The 24,448-nt window shown below is 40.6% G+C and overlaps 1 protein-coding gene across 1 annotated transcript in view; it reads left to right on the top strand.

Moving 5' to 3' along the window:
• Window positions 1-24,448, top strand: part of LOC126161823 (nucleoprotein TPR-like) — a 302,767-nt gene that overhangs the window by 194,344 nt on the left and 83,975 nt on the right. Inside the window, exons 14-15 of the mRNA XM_049917927.1 lie at window positions 17,512-17,718; window positions 19,615-19,850. Of these exons, the coding sequence (XP_049773884.1) occupies window positions 17,512-17,718; window positions 19,615-19,850 (443 nt within the window). The remainder of the gene's footprint in view (window positions 1-17,511; window positions 17,719-19,614; window positions 19,851-24,448) is intronic.

Genomic DNA, 24,448 nt, shown 5'->3' with positions numbered 1-24,448 from the left:
TCTTCTGGAGATAGGCATCTCAGAAGCTGGCCTGCGTTCTGTCTTACACCGCAGGGTTTACCAGCTTTGGAAGACGGAATGGCATAATAGCACGCACAACAAACTGCGTGTCATTAAGGAGACTATGAATGTGTGGAAGTCTTCCATGCAGGCCTCTCGCAGGGAGTCAATTGTCCTCTGCCGGCTCCGCATTGGCCACACGTTGCTAATGCATGGTTACCTACTCCATTGTGAGGACCCTCCTCAGTGTCGCTGTGGCTCCCAAATGACAGTCGTCCACATCTTGCTGGACTGCCCACTTTCAGCCACTCTGCAGCAGATTTTTAATTTTCCCAGCACCCTGCCTTCGGTGTTGGGCGACAATGCCTCAACAGCAGCTTCAGCTTTATGTTTTATCCATGAGAGTGGGTTTTATACTTCTATCTAGGTTTTAACACATGTCCTTTGTCCCTCCGTGTCCTCCACCCTAGTACTTTTAGGGTGGAGGTTTTAATGTGTTGCAGAGTGGCTGGCTTTCCCTTTTTATTCTTGTGGTTGGCCAGCCACTGTAATCTGCTTTCATGTTTTACTGTCTTCTGTTTCTAGTGTCTCTGTTGTTTCCTTGTCCTCTTTTGTTTCTTTTAGTGTTCGTTGCCTTCCCTTCGTTCTTGTGGCTTTTCCTTTCTTTCGGTTTTGTGTTATATGTTTCATCCGTTTTATTCTCGCCCTTGTGGCATTGTTGTATTAGGAACAAGGGACCAATGACCTTGAAGTTTGGTTCCTTCTCCCGCCTTTAAACAAACCAACCAACCAACATTCAGTGATACACTGTGTGCTGTATGTGATAACATATTAAATGATTGTATCCCTATGTATGTGTAACTATTTTTCTGTGTTTTTCCCTCCCTAGTAACTGCTTTGGATGTGTATCGTGGTTATGTATAGACTCTTGCAGTTTATGGCTGTCTTGGTTTTCCTTGATATGCACCAAGTAACTGATAATGAACAGCAATGCAACTGTCAGTATTTTGAGCTCTACATGATACATGGTTTCTCATTCCAGCAATGCACCTAAGAGCCTTTTCCTACCAAATAAAAATTATTTTTGCTTCAGAGGAATTGCTCCATAACAGCACTGCGTACATGAGGTGGCTATGAAAAAAGGCATAGTAGGATAATACATTTGTCTGTATGGCCATCTTCTCACAGCAGCTGTTAAAATCAGTTGTTATTGGTTTTATCGTCTTGAGCTCACTGCAATGTAATTAAAGAGAATTTTTATACCAGACACATTTCTCTTTTATTTATAAAGCATCTTCAATTGTTATTCTGTAAGTTTGATACATATGTTTGTACATTTTGGTTGTTTTAGATTAAAAACAGCGTAAGTTGGAGTGCAAGTTACTTACGGTGTTTCTTTACTTATTCTCCAAAACACTGCTTCTTCCCTCCTTATGGAGCCTGTCTTATATATGTTTATGTTACGTTAAGTGGTCAATCACCTGACCTTGCAAGAAAACTATCACATTCAAAAAAACCATAACAGAAAAGAAACAACTCATAAATGATCAGACTAACCTGGCAAACCCCGAACTCTTTAAACTGAACGACCGTTTAATTTAACATTAAATACACACATACAACCACAGGCTCCATTTAACCACCATCCCATACAACTGGGGGGGGGGGGGGGGGGGGGTGAATCGTACTTCCCCACCCCATCCCAATCCTGTCTCCTCTCACATCTCTGTCACTAATTCACACATCACACAAATACATACACACATTCACCCTCTACCCTCCCCCACCCTCTAATATCTCCCTCCCTCTCCCCATCTCCTTCCCCTTAAAAAAAACACACACACACAAACAAATGAACAGACATAAACACTGTAATACTATGCAGAGTGAGAAAACACGTAACATCAGCCACTGCTAGCAAGGAGGAAAGAAGCAGTGCTTTGGAGAAAATGTAAAGAAACACCGTAGCTAACTTCCACTGCAACTTTATAAACAAAATGTTGTTTTTAATCTAAGACAACCATAAATCTACAAACATACATATCCAATTTGCAGAATAACGGTGGAAGATGCTTTGTAAATAAAAGAGAAACACTTCTGATATAAAAATACTCTTCTTGCAGTAAGCTCATGATGGAAAAGCCAATAATAACTGATGGGCATAATAGGAATTAAGTAGTAGCTTGTTTGTCACACAAGTCCTAAGTTTAGTTAGCAGACAGATGACTCAGGCTAACTTTTTGCGTACATAGTTATTGTGAGTTTTCCAAGTTAATTTTGGAACGAGATAAATTCCAAGAAGCTTAACTTTGGCACTACAGGTGTCATAGTTAGGGAGGCTAGAAAGATGTTTTGCTGTTTTAGAGTGGTTAATTTGCAATTCATTTGCTCTGCACCATATACTAGATATTCCGAATTGTCCTGCACTTTTCTGCTTTATTGTGTCCAAGGCCCCCATCATGTGTAACAAAGGTGGCGGTGCCTGCATTTAGTATGGACTTACACAGCATCATACTGGACAAATCATTTTCATATATTACAAGAAATAAGGGTCCAAGCAAGAGATAGAACTTTGTATTTAAAACCATAAGAATAGAACTTTTTTAATAGAATTCTGTGACGGACAGAATCGAAATCTTTACTCAGGCCTACACTTGTGGCATTTATAGAAAGTTTAGATTTGTGTGCAGACAAAGTGAAAGAAATAATATTTTCCACTGCTTTCACAGATTATAAGCCAGGTCTGAATCCATACTGAGAATCACTAAGAATGTTGTTGGCAGATAGATGCTTATGGATTTGGAATTTCATGCAGTGCACTGCTACTTTCAATAGAAAGGTTATTACAAAAATTCATCGATAATTACTTAGCCATGACTTACCTCCTTTTTGTGTAGTTATGCGACCACTGTAATTTTTAAACATGCTGGGAAACAACTACTAGTAAATATCCAGTTTACAGGTAAGCAGAGTGGGTATTCTGTAGTCTCTGGTTTCTTAATTAAAAAACTAAATAAACCATAAATGTTCTTTCTACTGAAACCATGAACCATGGACCTTGCTGTTGGTGGGGATACAGATAGCCGTACCGGAGGTATAACCACGTCCGCCGCTCGTGGTCTCGCGGTAGCGTTCTCGCTTCCCGAGCACGGGGTCCCGGGTTCGATTCCCGGCGGGGTCAGGGATTTTCACCTGCCTCGAGATGACTGGGTGTTTGTGTTGTCCTCATCATTTCATCATCATCCAGGAAAGTGGCGAAATTGGACTGAGCAAAGACTGGGTAATTGCACGGGCGCTGATAACCACGCAGTTGAGCGCCCCACAAACCAAACATCATCATCATCATCATCATCAGGTATAACCACAACGGGGGGGAATCTGTTGAAAGGCCAGACAAACGTGTGGTTCCTGAAGAGGGGCAGCAGCCTTTTCAGTAGTTGCAGGGGCAACAGTCTGGATGACTGACTGATCTGGCCTTGTAACAATAACCAAAACAACCTTGCTGTGCTGGTACTGCGAACGGCTGAAAGCAAGGGGAAACTACGGCCATAATTTTTCCCGAGGGCATGCAGCTTTACTGTATGATTAAATGATGATGGCGTCCTCTTGGGTAAAATATTCCGGAGGTAAAATAGTCCCCCATTCAGATCTCCGGTCGGGGACTACTCAAGAGGATGTCGTTATCAGGAGAAAGAAAACTGCCGTTCTACGGATCGGAGGGTGGAATGTCAGATCCCTTAATCGGGCAGGTAGGTTAGAAAGTTGAAAAAGGGAAATGGATAGGTTAAAGTTAGATATAGTGGGAATTAGTGAAGTTTGGTGGCAGGAGGAACAAGACTTCTGGTCAGGTGACTACAGGGTTATAAACACAAAATCAAATAGGGGTAATGCAGGATTAGGTTTAATAATGAATAAAAAAATAGGAATGCGGGTAAGCTACTACAAACAGCATAGTGAACGCATTATTGTGGCCAAGATAGATACGAAGCCCACACCTACTACAGTAGTACAAGTTAATATGCCAACTAGCTCTGCAGATGACGAAGAAATTGAAGAAATGTATGATGAAATAAAAGAAATTATTCGGATAGTGAAGGGAGACGAAAATTTAATAGTCATGGGTGACTGGAATTCGATTGTAGGAAAAGGGAGAGAAGGAAACATAGTAGGTGAATATGGATTGGGGCTAAGAAATGAAAGAGGAAGCTGCCTGGTAGAATTTTGCACAGAGCACAACTTAATCATAGCTAACACTTGGTTTAAGAATCATGAAAGAAGGTTGTATACATGGAAGAACCCTGGAGATACTAAAAGGTATCAGATAGATTATATAATGGTAATACAGAGATTTAGGAACCAGGTTTTAAATTGTAAGACATTTCCAGGGGCAGATGTGGACTCTGACTACAATCTATTGGTTATGACCTGTAGATTGAAACTGAAGAAACTGCAAAAAGGTGGGAATTTAAGGAGATGGGACCTGGATAAACTGAAAGAACCAGAGGTTGTACAGAGTTTCAGGAAGAGCGTAAGGGAACAATCGACAGGAATGGGGGAAAGAAATACAGTAGAAGAAGAATGGATAGCTTCGAGGGATAAAGTAGTGAAGGCAGCAGAGGATCAAGTAGGTAAAAAGACGAGGGCTAGTAGAAATACTTGGGTAACAGAAGAAATATTGAATTTAATTGATGACAGGAGAAAATATAAAAATGCAGTAAATGAAGCAGGCAAAAAGGAATACAAACGTCTCAAAAATGAGATCGACAGGAAGTGCAAAATGGCTAATCAGGGATGGCTAGAAGACAAATGTAAGGATGTAGAGGGTTATCTCACTAGGGGTAAGGTATATACTGCCTACAGGAAAATTAAAGAGACCTTTGGAGATAAGAGAACCACTTGTATGAACATCAAGAGCTCAGATGGAAACCCAGTTCTAAGCAAAGAAGGGAAAGCAAAAAGGAGGAAGGAGTATATAGAGGGTCTATACAAGGACAATGTACTTGAGGACAATATTATGGAAATGGAAGAGGATGTAGATGAAGATGAAATGGGAGATACGATACTGCGTGAAGAGTTTGACAGAGCACTGAAAGACCTGAGTCGAAACAAGGCCCCCGGAGTAGACAACATTCCATTGGAAATACTGACGGCCTTGGGAGAGCCAGTCCTGATAGAACTCTTTCATCTGGTGAGCGAGATGTATGAAACAGGCGAAATACCCTCAGACTTCAAGAAGAATATAATAATTCCAATCCCAAAGACAGCAGGTGTTGACAGATGTGAAAATTACTGAACAATCAGTTTAATAAGCCACAGCTGCAAAATACTAACATGAATTCTTTACAGACGAATGGAGAAACTAGTAGAAGCCGACCTCGGGGAAGATCAGTTTGGATTCCGTAGAAATACTGCAACAGGTGAGGCAATATTGACCCTACGACTTATCTTAGAAGAAAGATTAAGGAAAGGCAAACCTATGTTTCTAGCATTTGTAGACTTAGAGAAAGCTTTTGACATTGTTGACTGGAATACTCTCTTTCAAATTCTAAGGGTGGCAGGGGTAAAATACAGGGAAGCGAAAGGCTATTTACAATTTGTACAGAAACCAGATGGCAGTTATAAGAGTCGAGGGACATGAAAGGGAAGCAGCGGTTGGGAAGGGAGTAAGAGGGTTGTAGCCTTTCCCCGATGTTATTCAATCTGCATATTGAGCAAGCAGTAAAGGAAACAAAAGAAAAATTCAGAGTAGGTATTAAAATCCATGGAGAAGAAATAAAAACTTTGAGGTTTGCCGATGACATTGTAATTCTGTCAGAGACAGCAAAGGACTTGGAAGAGCAGTTGAACGGAATGGACAGTGTCTTGAAAGGAGGATATAAGATGAACATCAACAAAAGCAAAACGAGGATAATGGAATGTAGTCGAATTAAGTTGGGTGATGCTGAGGGAATTAGATTAGGAAATGAGACACTTAAAGTAGTAAAGGAGTTTTGCTATTTGGGTAGCAAAATAACTGATGATGGTCGAAGTAGAGAGGATATAAAATGTAGACTGCCAATTGCAAGGAAAGCGTTTGTGAAGAAGAGAAATTTGTTAACATCGAGTATAGATTTAAGTGTCAGGAAGTCATTTCTGAAAGTATTTTTATGGAATGTAGCCATGTATGGAAGTGAAACATGAATAGTTTGGACGAGAAGAGAATAGAAGCTTTCGAAATGTGGTGCTACAGAAGAATGCTGAAGATTGGATGGGTAGATCACATAACTAATGAAGAAGTATTGAATAGGATTGGGGAGAAGAAAAGTTTGTGGCACAACTTGACTAGAAGAAGGGATCGGTTGGTAGGACATGTTCTGAGGCATCAAGGGATCACCAATTTAGTATTGGAGGGCAGTGTGGAGGGTAAAAATCCCAGTAGGTACTGGGAGATGAAGAAGCTTGCACAGGATAGAGTAGCATGGAGAGCTGCATCAAACCAGTCTCAGGACTGAAGACCACAACACCAACAACAACAACAACAACAACAACTGAAAACAGGGTAAATGAGTTTGCAGAAGATTCTTTCTTTCTTTCCTCTTTCTGCCAAAGTGAGTCAAAAGTAGCAACTAACCTCTGTGGGTTCAGGTTGGATGCTCTTTTAGGTAACCTAACACCAATTAAGAGACTGAAAATAGTTAAATTTGAGCATGGCAGATTTTTCTGCCTGTAAAATGTATGCGAAGAAATCCTTGGTATCAGACAACTCACAAGTTGCAAAGGTTAAAGACTCAGTTATGCACTATTAGTAAGGTTTCTTATCTGACCAATTGCAATACATGACGTTTAATAAAGACCTATGAGCTTCTAAAATAAGACAATGTGACAGCTGATAGCCACACAGGAGAAACTTTTTCAGTTTGTGTTCAAATTTTGATTTGCTATCTGTTAGACATGTTAGATCACTGGGTAAGTGATCAAAAATTTTAGTTGCAATATTGTGCATCCCTTTTTGTTAATACAGAGTAATTAGTCATTTTTTTCTTCTGGTATTGTAATTATGTACATTATTGTTCTTTTTGAACTGCAGTGGATTATTTACATCAGACTTCATCACGGAATAAATATAATGTGAAACAATAGTCAAAATTTTCAACTCCCTTCCAGGTTAAAACTGTGTGCCGGATTGAGACTCGAAATTGGACTTTTGCCTTTCACAGGCAAGTGCTCTAACAATTTAGCTACACACTGTCCTCACAGCTTTACTTCTGCCAGTACCTTATCTTCTACCTTCCAGACATCACAGAAGTCATCCTGCAGACACATGACTTGCCACAGGGTGGGGGATATATTCTTTCTTCCAGGAGTGTTAGTCGTGCAAGTTTTGCAGGAGAACTTCTGCGAAGTTTGGAAAGTAGGAGATGTGACACTGGTGGAAGCAACGCTGTGATGCCATCATTAATTGGGTTTGGGTAACTCAGTCAGTAGGCGCTTGCCCATGACAGACGAAGGTCCCAAGTTCAGGTCCCAGGTCCAGCCCACAGTTTTAATCTGCTAGTAAGTTTCCTATCATAGAACACTCCACTGCTGTGAAAAATTCATTCCATAAACATAGGTCTAAAAGTTGATCGTGAGTGAGTACTACATATTATTCTTACAGCAAGTTTTTAACAATGAAGTCATTCTTTCTTAAAAATAAGTTAGCCCAGAACATTATATACCACATGACATTATCGACTGAAAATATAAAGAATATGTCAGCTTACGGATTAGTCTCTCCCCAAGATCTGCAATGATTCTAAATGCAAATTTGGCATCTCAGTTGTTCTAGGAGTTCCAAAATTTGCTTTTTTCAGTTTAAATTCTCATCAGGTTTGCACCCTATTTGTTTATTTATTCACCATGTGTTACACTTATCATTGATGTTGTACTTATCATTGATGTAGTACCTCTAGAGATCCAGAACTAAATAAGTTGTGTCTTGAAAATTCAGGTCGAGACTATTCACAGAAGACCAGTCAATGACACTTTTAAGAACATTGTTTATCATTTCTTCTGTTGCTGTATATATGGTTGGATTGATTGCAGTACTAGTGTAATCTGCAAAAATAACTAATTCTGCATGTTATATATTAGACAGATCATTTGCGTATGAGGGAGCCTCAAAAAGTCTTTGCCCCAATTTTTTTTTTTTTTAGGTACGAACAGATGTGATTACAAATATACTTACTGATCTATGTATCTTACACCATTTCTCCCCATAGTTCCACACCAGTTCAGAGATGTATTCTATCGCAGCACTAAATTTGAGCACCTCTGTGGTATAATTTGTCCAGCTCACAGGGAAACCACTGTCAGATTGCTGGCTTAGCTTCGCCATTGCCTATGAACCGCTGTCTTGCCAGGAACAAATTCAGCGAGCCGGTAACATGGAAATCGCTAGGGGTGAAGTATGGTTGCTGCTTCAGATTCTCCCAGGAAATGACCAATGTTGTTGACAGTTGCGATTGCCACATGTGGCCTTGTATTGTGCATGAAATCCAGCAAGAGCAGTCCACGACGATCCCAGAAGACCAACGATAATCCCTGAAGACTATCAACATCACATCCCCAACAAGTGGCATTGAACCAAATTTTATTGTCACAGGTGAATCCAACCATACCACGCTCTGCTGCTTCGATTTTGGCATGAAACGCAGTTCCCAGATTTCATCGCTATTAACAATCCGGTCCAGGAAACTGTCACCATCCAAGACATGCTGTTGCAGATGATTCAGTGAAGCAATCACTAGCTTACGTTTCATCATGTCATCCAACAGCTTAGGCACCCACCGACATGAAACCTTCCTGTACCCTAAGGATTTGTAAACATCATTGTAAACACTACCATGCAGAATACCAAGCTCTCAGGGAATATTGTTGAGATGCATGCTCTGATCCGTTTTCACCATTACATCCACACAGGAAATGTTCTTGTCAACCAGCGATAAATGCAGCTCCCCAAAACACTTATTGTCATGCAAGTGCATGTAAACTCAGAAACACCACCTTACACTTCTCAAAGCAAACACTTTTCCCCATATGTGAGCTGCATTTCCCTTTGGATTTTGATGGGCATTTGTCCCTCCATGGAAAAAGAATCACATTTCGTTGCTCGTATACCGTGGCACGTGAAGCTCAACCGCCATCTGTAACAACTGACAGCAGTTATATGCTGCAGAGCTACAGGCAGATAAGGCCAGGTTGGTCCAAGAATGGTCGACTGCCGGGAATGGAAATGATGACTTTGCATTTACATCCATAATTTGGCGAGAAAAAAGAGGGGGGGCTGATCCACCTTTGTATACGAGGAAGAATGGAGGACCTAAGATTGAGCCTTGGAGAACTGCATTCATAATTTCTTCCCAGCCAGAAGAATCTCTGCGATTACATTGGTTCAGTTACTAAGCACAACTTTCTACATTCTTTCATTCTTTTGGTTAAATATGACAGGCATTGGTTGGCTATACCAACAATTCCACAAAACTTCAGTTTATCTAGGAGAATATTGTGATTCATACAGTCAAATGCCTCAGATAGATCAAAGAAAATACCAACCAGTGCTATTTTGTTATTTAATGGTATCACTTATAAAGTCATTAAATCACTCAATAGACTAGATGATGATCGTATACATGTCAATAATGTAGAAGAGAATGAGTGGATAGCTCATTATAAAAATTATTGTCTCCTGATACGCTAATTCAGACATTACTTGAACTAAATGACACAAAAGACCTGACAATATTGATATGAGAGAACTGACAGAAACTCTAAAAGTTACTGAAATTCAGAAAGCCACTGGTTTAAATGGTGTTAATATGAAAGTGTGAAAATATGAAGGGCTTGTCTTATATCTGAGGCTTCTTCATGCCTTTAATCAATATTGGAGAAATGAGAAGGTACCAAAAGACTGGCTAAGAGCTAAAGTAATATCAATTTTTAAAAAAGGGGATAAATATAAATGTAGTAACTATAGAGCTATAAGCCTCCTGGCTTCGGCCTATAAATCATATGCCAAAATTATGAGTGCAAGACTTCTAAATATTGTGGAAAAACTAATATCTGAAGGATAATCAGATTTTAGAAAAGGGCGATTGTCAGCAGATAGAATGAAAGTGATGGCGTTTTGGAACATACAACCAGCAAGATCTAAAATAGTACTGAATAATGAAATATTGGAGCAAGTGGAACATTTTTAATGTCTAGGATGCGACATAACTTACAAAAATAACCATGATGTGGACCAAAAATTAAATAAATTTACTTCCATATGTGGAGCCATCATAAAAACTTAGCAGCGCAAGAAATAGAGTAGCGTAACATGCTATTTGCCTAATGCATGAAGTGAAGAAGATGAAAATTTGGTGAGTGAAAATATAAATAGCATTCTCAGTAGAGCCACACTTTTGAAACCCAAACTGTGCTTACTGAGGGTATTATTGTTCTAGTATGCATCACCTTTACAGAAATTTTGGAAAATGATGTCGGTAGTGAAACAGGTTGGTACTCTCCTATCATCTTCTCATAGAAGGGTTAACAATGGCATTTTTCAATCTCTCTGGAAAAAAGTTTTTGACTTGATCATGCATTAATTTTTTTAGATAAGGCTTGTTATCCGGGAACAAGTCTTTAGCACTCTGTAGGAAACATCATCAAATTCAGATGAGCTTTTATTTATGAGAGAAAACATAATTTGCTTAATTTCTGAGTTGAAGTGGATGAACATTCTTAGGGTTGAATTTTACGAGAGTTGATTTTTGAACATATTGCTGTGATTTTGCTCTTGAAATGTTTTTCCCTATATTTCATACTATATTTAAGAAATTATATCACGCTGCCCCTACCTGTAATTCATCATTTATAGTGCTTCAGTTTAATCCTTTGAGTGGTTGTTCTGTCTCTCATTTCTCTGCATTCCATAGAGCCATAAGTCTGTTGTTGGATTTAACTGGTTTCTGACATAATGTGCGTGTTCCTTGTTTAATTTAATTTTACATATATATTTTTAAAATATCTGTTCTTGTAACTTTTGAGTAGTTTTCATGATGCTACTGTCAGTTGTTAAAGATGGTGGTTATGCTTCACATTTCCATGGTGTTAGAACAATGAAGTGTGACTCATTTTCTGTGATGAAAGGGACGAATGCCCGTCGAAATCTACAGGGTGGTGGTGTGAGTTTGACAAAGGCCGTGAAGTCTTGCACGACAATGAGAGTCCGGGGAGACCACATTCATTGCTGACTGATGACAACATATCCTACATGGATGCAGTGGTGAAAGCAGCTTGGCATGTGCACATCATGGTTATTTCCGGGAGCTTCGCATATCATATGGAAATGCTTAAGACGTCATTCACAGATGCATATTATAAGGTAAAGGAAGGTTTCATGTCAGTGGGTGCCTAAGCAGTTGGAAAACATGATGAAAGGCCAGCAAATGATGCCTTCACTGAATCATCTGCAACGATACTCTAGGGATGGTGAAGGTTTCCTGGACTGCATTGTTACTGGCAATGAAACATAGATACTGCATTTCACACTGGAATCCAAGCACCAGAGCATGGTGTGGAAACATTCACGTTTGCCTGTGACAAAAAAATTCTGTTTTGTGCCATCTGTTGCAAAGTGATGTTAATGGCCTTCTAGGATAGCTGTGGGCTGCTCCTGCAGTTATTGTTCCCCACTGTCTTGTCTGAGGGCTGCCATTAGGCGAATGCGCTAAGGGATTCTCGATGTGGACAACATGATTCTACTCCACGACAATGTGAGACCACATATACCAATCAGAACTGCCAAAAAGCTCTGGGCACTTCAGTGGGAGATTCTGGACCACTCACCATACAGTCCAGACCTCGCCCCTAGTTACTTCACACTTTCGGACCGCTGTGTAAGTTCCCTGCAGGACAGCAATTTACAAGTGACGATGAAGCCAAGACAGCAGTCCAACGGTGGTTCCATAGCCAGCTGGATGAACTCTACCGCAGGGGCATCTCATATTTAGTGCTGCAAAAGGGCAAATGTGTGAACCAATGTCAGGACTATGTGGAAAAATAGTGTAAGGTACGTAGAGTAGGATGTATATTTATCATTACCTGAATGCACCTTAAATTGGCTAATAAAAATAGAGGCAAAGACTTTCTGATTTGTCCTTTCAGCACAGGATCTCTGCATGTTTTTACCAGTAAATATATATCCATTTTACTGTAACTCGTAGAACAGTTCAAACTTTTTGATTGTTGCATGGATGCAGACATAACAGGTATAGAAATAAGTGGTAGCAGAATTGAAAACATTCAAAAAATTAAGTAGAGGACAGGTTTCTGGACCTGATGGGTTATCTATTATTCTTCATTGAATATGAGGAAGAATAGTACACCTCATAGACTGACCCAAAACTTCAGCTTGTCATGGGCTGTTCTTCCTCCCTTCTAATTTCTGCAGATACTCTCACACAAAGGCAAGTAACTAGCTCCTCCAACAGAAGGGATCTAGAGGGAAGTCTTGCTTCTCAACAGCTGCAGTGTTGTTGCCAGGAAGCAAATCCTAGAAAGAAAAGGAACTGATTAAAAATAGATTTGTTGAGTCAGTTTGAGATCACCACAGAAAAACGTAACATACTGCAAGGGTAGATGGTTCAAGAAAGACAGTAGCATCGCAAAGAACCCATTTCCTATTGCAAGTAATGCTCAGATACAGCATTAGTAGTGCCCTGCTTGACACAACCATGTCATTTAAATATCTGGGTGAACTTTACAAAGTGATATAAATTGGAACGAGCATGTGAGGATTGTGGTAGGAAAGGTGAATCGTCAACTTCAATTTATTGGAAGAGTTCTAGGAAAGTGTGATTCGTCTGTAAAGGAGACTGCTTATAGGATGCTAGTGCAACCTATTCTTGAGTACTGCGCGAGTGTTTGAGATCTGTACCAGATCGAATTAGAGAAAGACATCGAAACAATTTAGAAGCAGGCTGTTAGATTTGTTACTGGTGGGTTTGAACAACACGCAAGTGTTACAGAGATGCTTTGGGAACTGAGATGTGCAGCCCTGGAGGGAAGATGATGTTCTTTGCAAGAACACTGTTTAGAGAACTGGCATTTGAAGCACTGCCAAATGATACTGCTGCCTCCAACATACATTGTTCTTCAGGACTGCAAAGATAAGATAAAAAAATTAGGGCTTTTATAGGTGCTTCATTTGTCATTTTTCCTTTGTTCTGTTTGTGGGTGGAACACGAAAGAAAATTAATAGCAGTGGTACGGGGTGCCCTCCACCATAAGTCATAAGTTGGACTATGGAGTATCAACATAGATGTAAAATCTTATTTCTTTTTACAACATCTCCTGTAATGGCCATGAGGGGAATATTAGAGAAATTAGTACTCATAGAGAGGGTATCATATTCTTCCCATGTTCCTTAAACAGGGTAAGGGAAAATGAAGTTCTTAAGTTTCCTGCAAGAAAAATGATTTTATTACAGTGCGCTCTCTATGCTATATATTCCATAGTAGCTTGTGGTATTCCACATTTGTCTAGAATGCTTTAAAATATTTCTGGTGCATCTGCAGTTTCTGGCTTAGGTATTTCGTAAGTTCATGGTAACTTATATGTGGCTGTCCATGATGGCTTATTTTTCTCCCATATGCTCTTGCAGTCCATATCACTGAATTTATTGTACCCTTCTCAATTCCCAGTGATTAATTTTGGCTGTTAAAACTTTTGTTTCTGGAACAGAATATCAGCTGATCCCTCACAACTGTCTCTCATTTAGTGTACTCCAGAATTCAGAATGGCCCTGCATTCTGATATTGTTGCCCACCTCCTCATGGTGTCCTCTGTTATTATGGTACAGCATCATCATCATCATCATCATCATCATCATTTAAGACTGATTATGCCTTTCAGCGTTCAGTCTAGAGCATAGCCCCCCTTATACAGTTCCTCCATGATCCGCTATTCAGTGCTAACATTGGTGCCTATTACTTCAAAATCATTCTTAACCGAATCCAGGTACCTTCTCCTCGGTCTGCCCCGACTCCTCCTACCCTCTACTGCTGAATCCATGAGTCTCTTGGGTAACCTTGCTTCTCCCATGCGTGTAACATGACCCCACCATCTAAGCCTATTCGCCCTGACTGCTACATCTATAGAGTTCATTCCCAGTTTTTCTTTGATTTCCTCATTGTGGACACCCTCCTGCCATTGTTCACATCTACTAGTACCTGCAATCATCCTAGCTACTCTCATATCCGTAACCTAACCTTGTTGATAAGGTAACCTGAATCCACCCAGCTTTCGCTCCCATACAACAAAGTTGGTCGAAAGATTGAACGGTGCACAGATAACTTAGTCTTGTTACTGACTTCCTTCTTGCAGAAGAGAGTAGACCGTAGCTGAGCGCTCACTGCATTAGCTTTGCTACACCTCGCTTCCAGTTCTTTCACTATGTTGCCATCCTGTGAGAATATGCATCCTAAGTACTTGAAACCGTCCACCTGTTCTAACTTTGTTCCTCCTATTTGGCACTCAATCCGTTTATATTTCTTTCCCACTGACATTACTTTTGTTTTGGAGATGCTAATCTTCATACCATAGTCCTTACATTTCTGATCTAGCTCTGAAATATTACTTTGCAAACTTTCAATCGAATCTGCCATCACAACTAAGTCATTCGCATATGCAAGACTGCTTATTTTGTGATCACATATCTTAATGTCACCCAGCCAGTCTATTGTTTTCAACATATGATCCATAAATAATATGAACAACAGTGGAGACAGGTTGCAGCCTTGTCTTACCCCTGAAACTACTCTGAACCATGAACTCAATTTACCGTCAACTCTAACTGCTGCCTGACTATCCATGTAAAGACCTTTAATTGCTTGCAAAAGTTTGCCTCCTATTCCATAATCTTGTAGAACAGACAATAACTTCCTCCTAGGAATCCGGTCATATGCCTTTTCTAGATCTATAAAGCATAGATACAATTCCCTGTTCCACTCATAACACTTCTCCATTATTTGCCGTAAGCTAAAGATCTGGTCCTGACAACCTCTAAGAGGCCTAAACCCACACTGATTTTCATCCAATTGGTCCTCAACTAATACTCGCACTTTCCTTTCAACAATACCTGCGAAGATTTTACCCACAACGCTGATTAAAGAGATACCTCTGTAGTTGTTACAATCTTCTCTGTTTCCATGTTTAAAGATTGGTGTGATTATTGCTTTTGTTCATTCTGATGGAACCTGTCCCGACTCCCAGGCCATTTCAATTATCCTGTGTAGCCATTTAAGACCTGACATTCCACTGTATTTGATGAGTTCCGACTTATTTTCATCCACCCCAGCCGCTTTATTGCACTGCAATCTATTGACCATTTTTTCCACTTCCTCAAATGTGATCCTATTTCCATCATCATTCCTATCCCATTCTACCTCGAAATCTGAAACATTACTGATCGCATTTTCACCTGCATTGTGCAACTCTTCAAAATATTCCCTCCATCTGCCCAAGGCATCCACAGGATTCACCAGCAGTTTTCCTGACCTGTCCAAAATACTTGTCATTTCCTTCTTACCTCCCTTTCGAAGACAGCTAATTACACTCCAGAATGGTTTTCCAGCAGCTTGACCCATAGTCTCCAACCTGTTTCCAAAGTCTTCCCACGATTTCTTCTTGGATGCTGCAATTATCTGTTTGGCTTTGTTTCTTTCTTCAACATAACTTTCTCTGTCTACCTGGGTTCTGGTATGTAGCCATTTTTGATACACCTTCTTTTTCCTTTTACAGGCTGCCTTGACTGTATCATTCCACAAGCTGTTTGCTTCATCCTACTTTTACACACTACTGTTCCAAGACATTCTTTAGTCACTTCTAGTACTGTGTCCCTGTACCTTGTCCATTCCTTTTCCAATGACTGTAATTGACTACATTCAACTAACTGGTACCTTTCTGAGATCGCTGTTATGTACTTGTGCCTGATTTCCTTATCCTGAAGTTTCTCCACTCTTATCCTCCTACATATGGACCTGACCTCCTGCACTTTCGGCCTCAACAATCCCAATTTCACTGCAGATTAAATAATGATCAGTGTCATCAAAGAATCCCCTGAATACACATGTGTCCCTCACAGCCTTCCTGAATTCCTGATCTGTTATTATATAGTCAATGACAGATCTGGTTCCCCTGCCTTCCCAAGTATACCGGTGAATGTTCTTATGTTTAAAAAAGGAGTTTGTGATTACTAAGCCCATACTGGCACAGAAATCCAAGAGTTGTTTCCCATTCCTGTTGGCCTCCATATCCTCTCCAAATTTACCCATAACCTTTTCATACCCTTGTGTTCGATTTCCAATCCTGGCGTTAAAATCACCCATGAGCAGAACACTGTCCTTGTCCTTTACTCTAACAACTACATCACTGAGTGCCTCATAAAAACTATCCATCATATCTTGATCTCTTCCTTCACAATGCGAATATACTGACACAATCCTAATTTTCTTGCTAGACACTGTCAAATATATCCACATCAGTCGTTCGTTTACATACCTTATTGCAGCTACGCTGGGTTCCATTTCTTTCCTGATGTAAAGCCCTACACCCCATTGTGCTATTCCTGCTTTGACTCCTGACAGGTAGACCTTGTATTCTCCCACTTCCTCTTCTTTCTCACCCTTTACCCGAATGTCACTAACAGCTAAAACGTTCAGCCCCATCTTACTTGCAGCCTCTGCCAGCTCTACCTTCTTCCCAGAGTAGCCCCCATTGATATTAATAGCTCCCCATCTCATTACCATTTGTTTGCCAAGTCATATCTTAGGAGTCCCTGGTTTGTCAGTTAGAGGTGGGACTCCGTCACCTCCAAAGGTCCGAGGCATTTTGCTCTGATTATTGCCAGCATCATATTTAAAGTACCAGGGAAGCAGGTTGCTAGCCTTACTTGTCTCGAGTCCCATTGGGTTTTACCCCTAATGGCTGAGGGACTAACCGGTGGATTTGGTAGTCTTTGCCGTATGAGCACAAAGGTGACCACGACTCATAATAGGTCCGAGATGCCCAGCCTTATTCCAAAGTAACTGGTATCCCGACTGTCGGGACCACTTACTCGGCCACTCATATGTTGCCCGTGGTTCATGAACTAGGACATGACTATAGGAACCCACACCATGAACCACAGCAAGAATTATAAATCAAAACTTGAAGTTATTCTGTATCAAATGATCTATAATTGTCTAAGGTGTGTCTTGTAGGTGTCGCATAATAATAATCTTCAAGTGCAGGTGCACTGACATGTGTTTTTTTATGGATTTGGAAAAATTGTCTTGTAACATGTAATATTATTTCTAAATGCTCTGAATAATATTTTGTAGTACATATAACATAGACGTTATATCTGCCACACTTTTACAGCATTATATAACAACACTGTATGTTGACATTTGTATGGGTTGTTGAATCCTTAATTACTGGTTTTTTGTTGTAACTTACACACAGGAACAGTTGAATATAATTCGACAGCGATTGTGTGAAGCAGAATCACTCTCCAAAGAAAAGGAAGCTGTCTTGCAGGATGCAAAGAGGTATGCAGAAAATCTGAGGGAGGAATTAGAAGCTCAACAGTTGGAGTTAGCTGCTACTGCAGCTGAGAAACAGAAAATTGAGGCTAGCAGTCACAAGCAGCAGACTGTGCTTATTGAGAAGGTTAGTACAGTTGTCAGCAACTAGAATCTAATTAACATTACTGGGTTTGTTGTTACTGGCATGGAGCTTCGCAGTATTGCTAAAATAGCTACCATCTGATGCTTGCTTAAGCCTAGTCAAACAGGGAGTAGGCTGTAAGCATTGGCTGCACATACGAGGTGCATTCAAGTTCTAAGGCCTCCGATTTTTTTTCTCTGGACTGGAAAGAGATAGAAACATGCGCATTGTTTTAAAATGAGGCCGCGTTCATTGTCAATACATCCCAGAGATGGCAGCACCGTACAGCAGATGGAATTTTACCGCCAGCGGCGAGAATGAGAACTGTTTTAAATACTTAAAATGGCAACGTTTTCCTTACTTGAACAGCGTGCAATCATTCGTTTTCTGAATTTGCGTGGTGTGAAACCAATTGAAATTCATTGATAGTTGAAGGAGACGTGATGGAGTTATGGATGTGTCGAAAGTGCGTTCGTGGGTGCAACAGTTTAATGAAGGCAGAACATCGTGTGACAACAAACCGAAACAACCTCGGGCTCGCACAAGCCGGTCTGACGACATGATCGAGAAACTGGAGAGAATTGTTTTGGGGGATCGCCGAATGACTGTTGAACAGATCGCCTCCAGAGTTGGCATTTCTGTGGGTTCTGTGCACACAATCCTGCATGACGACCTGAAAATGCAAAAAGTGTCATCCAGGTGGGTGCCACCAATGCTGACGGACGACCACATGGCTGCCCGTGTGGCATGTTGCCGAGCAATGTTGACGCGCAACGACAGCATGAGTGGGACTTTCTTTTCGACGGTTGTGACAATGGATGAGACGTGGATGCCATTTTTCAGTCCAGAAACAAAGCGCCAGTCAGCTCAATGGAAACACACAGATTCACCGCCACCAAAAAAATTTCGGGTAACCGCCAGTGCTGAAAAAATGATGGTGTCCATGTTCTGGGACAGCGAGGGCATAATCCTTACCCATTGCGTTCCAAAGGGCACTACGGTAACAGGTGCATCCTACGAAAATGTTTTGAAGAACAAATTCCTTCCTGCACTGCAACAAAAACGTCCGGGAAGGGCTGCGCTTGTGCTGTTTCACCGAGACAACGCACCCGCACATCGAGCTAACGTTACGCAACAGTTTCTTCGTGATAACAACTTTGAAGTGATTCCTCATGCTCCCTACTCACCTGACCTGGATCCTAGTGACTTTTGGCTTTTTCCAACAATGAAAGACACTCTCCGTGGCCGCACATTCACCAGCCGTGCTGCTATTGACTCAGCGATTTTCCAGTGGTCAAAACAGACTCCTAAAGAAGCCTTCGCCGCTGCCATGGAATCATGGCGTCAGCGTTGTGAAAAATGTGTACGTCTGCAGGGCGATTACGTCGAGAAGCAACGCCAGTTTCATCGATTTCTGGTGAGTAGTTAATTAGAAAAAAATTCGGAGGCCTTACAACTTGAATGCACCTCGTATTATTGCATACTGTGCCTAAAAATAGTGAAACAGAACACAGCAGAGGCTCGATAATACATTATGTGCACTCACCACACTTTTCAAACAGTGCAAGTGAACAGATGCTTTGGTCAGCATCTAGGCAACAGAAGGCAGTTGATGGGTGACATTGAAAATTGTGATTGGAGAAACTCACTTATGACATGGAATGTCAACTGACAAATAATTTTAATCAAAGAGTAGCAATATACTAAAACACATAGTAATAACATCTTCAAGTCTCATTCATATTTGTGGCATTTGTTTTTTATTTTTATTCCTGTCAGTCTTGGTCTGTGAATCAGAGTACACGTTTTTAAATTATATTTTAGTATTTTCCATTTGATTAACTGCATTTTTCATGCCAAAGATTATGCTATCTCTGACTTTTTTTCCCTCTATTGAAGATTTCTGTATTAGAAGAACAACTAGAAAAATTGCAGCATGAAAGAGACAAATTTTCCACAGAATTAGCAGAGGTGCATAGTGAGTTTGAAAGTTACAAAATTCGTGCTGCAAGTGTACTGAGGCAGAAGGCTCGCCCTGAAGAAACTGCTCCAATCGCAGAAGATGGAGCCCAACAGGAAATTGCACAACTTCGAAAAACAAATGATATGCTTCGAGGAAAACTTGAAGAAATGAGGTAAGATATCATTGAAGATGCTGAATTAATTTTATTCTTAAAGTAGTTTTTAACTATGTGTTCTTCTTTGTTAACCGTAAGACTGCAAAGGAAGCTGGTACATAAACATACTGGCACATTTGGAAATTTGGAAATTCTTTTGCTTGCCTTTTCAGCTACTTTTTTCTGGATCCTTGAAATTAATTATGAAAAGGAATGCAGTATTATAGTATTAAACTTCATGTTTTGTTTAGTTTATTGATTTTGTTGAGCAAGAAATAACCCAGAGACTACAGTTTACATCAGTGTTGGATGAAATCGTTTTAACTCTGTAGTGCAGTGCTGACTTTAATGGCAGTCAGTAAAGGTGTCCACTAAAAGAACTGAACCGACAGACCAGCTAAAGAAGCTGCAAATATTTACATTCTGAAAGGATATAATTTATCGAAATATTGACTACATTGCATACAGTTGTATTGGTACATGTGTATTCTACAGTCATTGTGTTACGTCAGCTACTAGGCTAAAGTAATTTATCTTTGATCTGCATGATCACTAGCATTTTAAGAGTGTTTGCATTTCAATTGTGTTGGAACTGAAGTAATTTAAATATTTGCCATATACTTGGATGATAGCTTTCTTGAATATATTAACTTCGAATATAAAGTTTATATCAGTCAGAGCTCACACAGTTTTTATATACTGGCTGTACTGGTTTCAGCTTTTCAGTCATTATCGTAGCCCCATAAAACAATAAATAATGTACTGAAAAAACGTATCAGCATTGCATTAACAAATTAGATAAACAGCTCACACAGTTTTTGTGTATTGGTTGCACTGGTTTTTACTTTTCAGTAATTACCAGTAGCCCATAAAATAAGAAACAGTGTACAAAAAATGCACATCAACATTGCATTAACAAATTAAATAAACAGCTAAGTACATTATATAAATCAAAAGTGACACCACAATGTTTCTTGGCAGATGGCTACATCAAATTGCAGTAGGAGTGAACATATCCTCAAGGCTGAGAGAACTGAGTCGGACAAGTCATTGAAAGTCCATATATAGCTAGAGAAGAAGTTGGGACAAAGCTGTCTCTTAGGTGTAAAATAATACATACAGGTGTTTTACATTGTTAGAGAACTGTTAAGAATTATTAAAAATTGTTTTAAAAAGTTAGTAAGTAGTTAGCACTTTTAATCGATGTAACAATATTATGGAAAAGAGGTTGCCACTTGTATAGCAGAGGTGCTAAGTTGCAGATAGGTACAACAAAAAGACTGTCACAAATAAGCTTTTGGCCAAAACACACACACACACACACACACACACACACACACACACACCACTGCAGTCTGAGGCAGCTGAAGCCACACTGCGAACAGCTGCATTGCATGATGGGTGGGAGTAAGGAGGAGGCGGGGGAGAGATAGTAGGATAGAGGTGGGGGACAGTGAAGTGCTGTGGGGCAGCATGCAGGGACAAGGTGGAGAGAGGATAGGGCAGCTAGGTACAGTCAGGAGTTTAGACTGATGGGCGGGGAGGGGGGGGGGGGCGTAAAAGGAGAGAAAGACTGGGTGTGTTGGTGGAATGAGGGTTATGTAGTGCTGGAATGGGAATAGGGAAGGAGCTGGATGGATGAGGAGAACGTCTAATGAAGATTGAGGCCAGGAGGGTTATGGGAATGTAGGGTACATTTCAGGGAGTGTTCCAACCAGCGCAATTCAGAAAAGCTGGTGTTGGTCGGAAGGATCCACATGGCTGTGAAGCAGTCATTGAAATGAAGGACATAGTGTTGGGCAGTGTGCTGAGCAACAGGATGATCCACTTGTTTCTTGGCCCCAGTTTATCGGTGGCCTCTCATGTGCACAGACAGCTTGTTGATTGTTATGCCCACAGTGGTTGCAGCATAACTTGTAGATCACATGACTGTTTTCACAGGTATCCCTGTCTTCGATGGGATGGGTGATGTTTGTGAGCAGACTGGAGTAGGTGTTGGTGGTGGGAGTGTGTATGGGACAGGGATATGAGCCATGAGGTAAGGGGTTGGGAGCAGGGATTGTGTAGGAATGGATGAGTATATTGTGTAGGTTCGGTGGATGGCGGAATACCACTGTGTGAGGGCGGGAAGGATAATGGACAGGACATTTCTCATTTCATGGCACGACTAGAGATAGTTGAAACCCTGGCAGAGAATGTGATTCAGTTGCTCCAGTCCTGGATGGAACTGAGTTGTGAAGGGAATGCTCCTCTGTGGCCGGACAGTGAGACTTTGAGATGTGGTGGAAGACTGGAAAGATAAGGCACAGGAGGTTTTGCTTTTGTACAAGGTTGTGGGGATAATTACAGTCTATGAAGGCTTCAGTGAGAGAAGGACCTCTTGTCATTGCAGATGTGATGACTATGGGTAGCCAGCCTATGTGGAAAGGACTTCTTGATGTGGAATGGGTGGCAGCTGTTGAAGTGGAGGTATTGCTGGTGGTTAGTAGGTTTGATATGGACAGAGGTACTGATGTAGCCATCTATGAGGTGGAGGCCAGGTGCACCTAGCTGCCCTACCCTCTCTCCACTCCCCAGCAGCATTTCACTGTCCCCCACCCCAACCCTGCTATCCCACCCCAGCCTTCTCTTGACCCCCCACCCACCCCCTCCCAGTTGCCAGTCCCATCATGCACTGTTGCTGCAGCTCGCAGTGTGGCTTCAGGTGCCAGAGACTGCAGTAATGTGTGTGTGTGTGTGTGTGTGTGTGTGTGTGTGTGTGTGTGTGTACGCGCGCACGCCTTGTTGACCGAAAGCTTATTTGTGACACTCTTTTTATTGTGCTTATCCGCAACTCAGCATCTCTGCTATATGTTGAGTAGCAACTTTCCTTTTTATAATACTGTTACATTCTGTCTGGATTTTTCATTGTTTAATTTATGTAATGTAGTCAGGTGATTTAATTTGCCAATGTAATGGTGATGTGTTTTTGTACAATTTTTTTTCACTTTATGGTGCTGTTGATATCAACTGATATAAACTTTACTATCTATAATCATGTAATTCAGCATATTAGTTGGCAACACATCTATATGAAATTAAGATGAGACTGCCATACAAACACCAGCTAAATTTGCATTTGGCTTTACTATTGTCTTTATAATGTAATGTGTCACCTAGCTGTTGTCAGCAGATTGTGTAATAAATTACATTTTTCTTATTGTTAAAATTGCTCTATTGTCAACAACATGGGAATGTATAGAACTGCAACAATCATCTGCATAACTAGCCTATATAGCATTCATATGATGTGTATAGTATGTCTGAAAAGGCTGAGTGGACCAGTAAATGGACTCAAGCCTTGATTGATGGATTAAATAGCAAAGAAGTAATACACACACACACTTAAATAGCAAAGAACTAATACATACACACACACACATTCCGCTCACATTTACAAACCTAAGAACTAATACAGAAGAACTATTTCAGCCCTGTATAGGGAAGTCAGAATAGATCCTGTGGAGTCAATTCTAGATGCACCAAATGTGCAGCAGCCAGAGCATTGTTCCCAGGTTTGTGTTATGTAAGCATAACCTAGCCTTGAAATTCATTCCCAATACTTCTATATACCTTTGGTAGAGCTAAGTTCATGCGTAGATGTCGCTAGAGATTTTGACCATTATGAGATCATGTTGGAGGAGTTGGCTGCTTTTCGCAAACAGCTGAAAGCTGTACTGCAACCATCAGTCAACTTCATTTGGCCATTGCAAAGTACAACACTTATGAAGTGGCAGGGTGACCTGCAAAAGCACCACAAAACTTGCACAGTTCCCCTGTTATTATTGTGATCCACAGAGAACCTCGCTCTGGCAGCAAGTGGTCACCACTAGTGGGTTGTGCGTAGATTGGAACTGTTTTGCAGGGAAGGTTTTATGTGGCTAATCCAATGTATCTAATGAATAGGTTTGAGTCATTGCCTACTTCTGAAACAAAGCATTGCTTGAACAGTGATCTCTCCTCTGCCAAGGTCCCAGAACCCACATGTGGAAAAGGAAGTGGTGGTTAGTTGTGAGCAGTTCCAGAAGTAGGTTTGTGGTGGCCCCTCTTAGAAAAGTTGTGTCACAGAACCAAATTTGCAACAAAGTTGCTATGGTTTCCTTTCAACTGTTGCTATGGGAAATATTTGGTCTGTGAATAGAAGCAAAGAGAATTTCTAACTCTGATGTTGTACCCAACCATTCAGGTGATGGGGAATTGAAGGTACTATTTGAAATTAAGGTTGATACAGTCTCTTAACTTTACATCCATGTGACATTTTCCTGCAGTATTTCCTAAAGAACTGTTGGTGTTTCTGCACTTGAATCCAGTGTATCCTGCTAAATATTTTAAGTGTCCTGAGTTGTGTGCACAGAGCATGTCACATCATCAGGTAATGCTTTGGCATTTTTCACATTAGTGGAAAGTCCAGAAAATTAATTTATTAATGCAAGGAATATTGCCTGAAATGAGAAGAGGCTGTTTCTTTTCCTACATGTACATTTCAACAAATTTCCAAATAGTTTTCTTGGCTCATGAGATTGAAATTTTTACCATCATAGCTCTCTCATTGTAGAGGTACTACGAGTTAATCTAAA

The sequence above is a fragment of the Schistocerca cancellata genome, chromosome 2, assembly GCF_023864275.1.
Source record: "Schistocerca cancellata isolate TAMUIC-IGC-003103 chromosome 2, iqSchCanc2.1, whole genome shotgun sequence".
In the NCBI taxonomy this organism is placed as follows: domain Eukaryota; kingdom Metazoa; phylum Arthropoda; class Insecta; order Orthoptera; family Acrididae; genus Schistocerca; species Schistocerca cancellata.
This window is presented reverse-complemented; position numbering and strand designations above follow the sequence as displayed.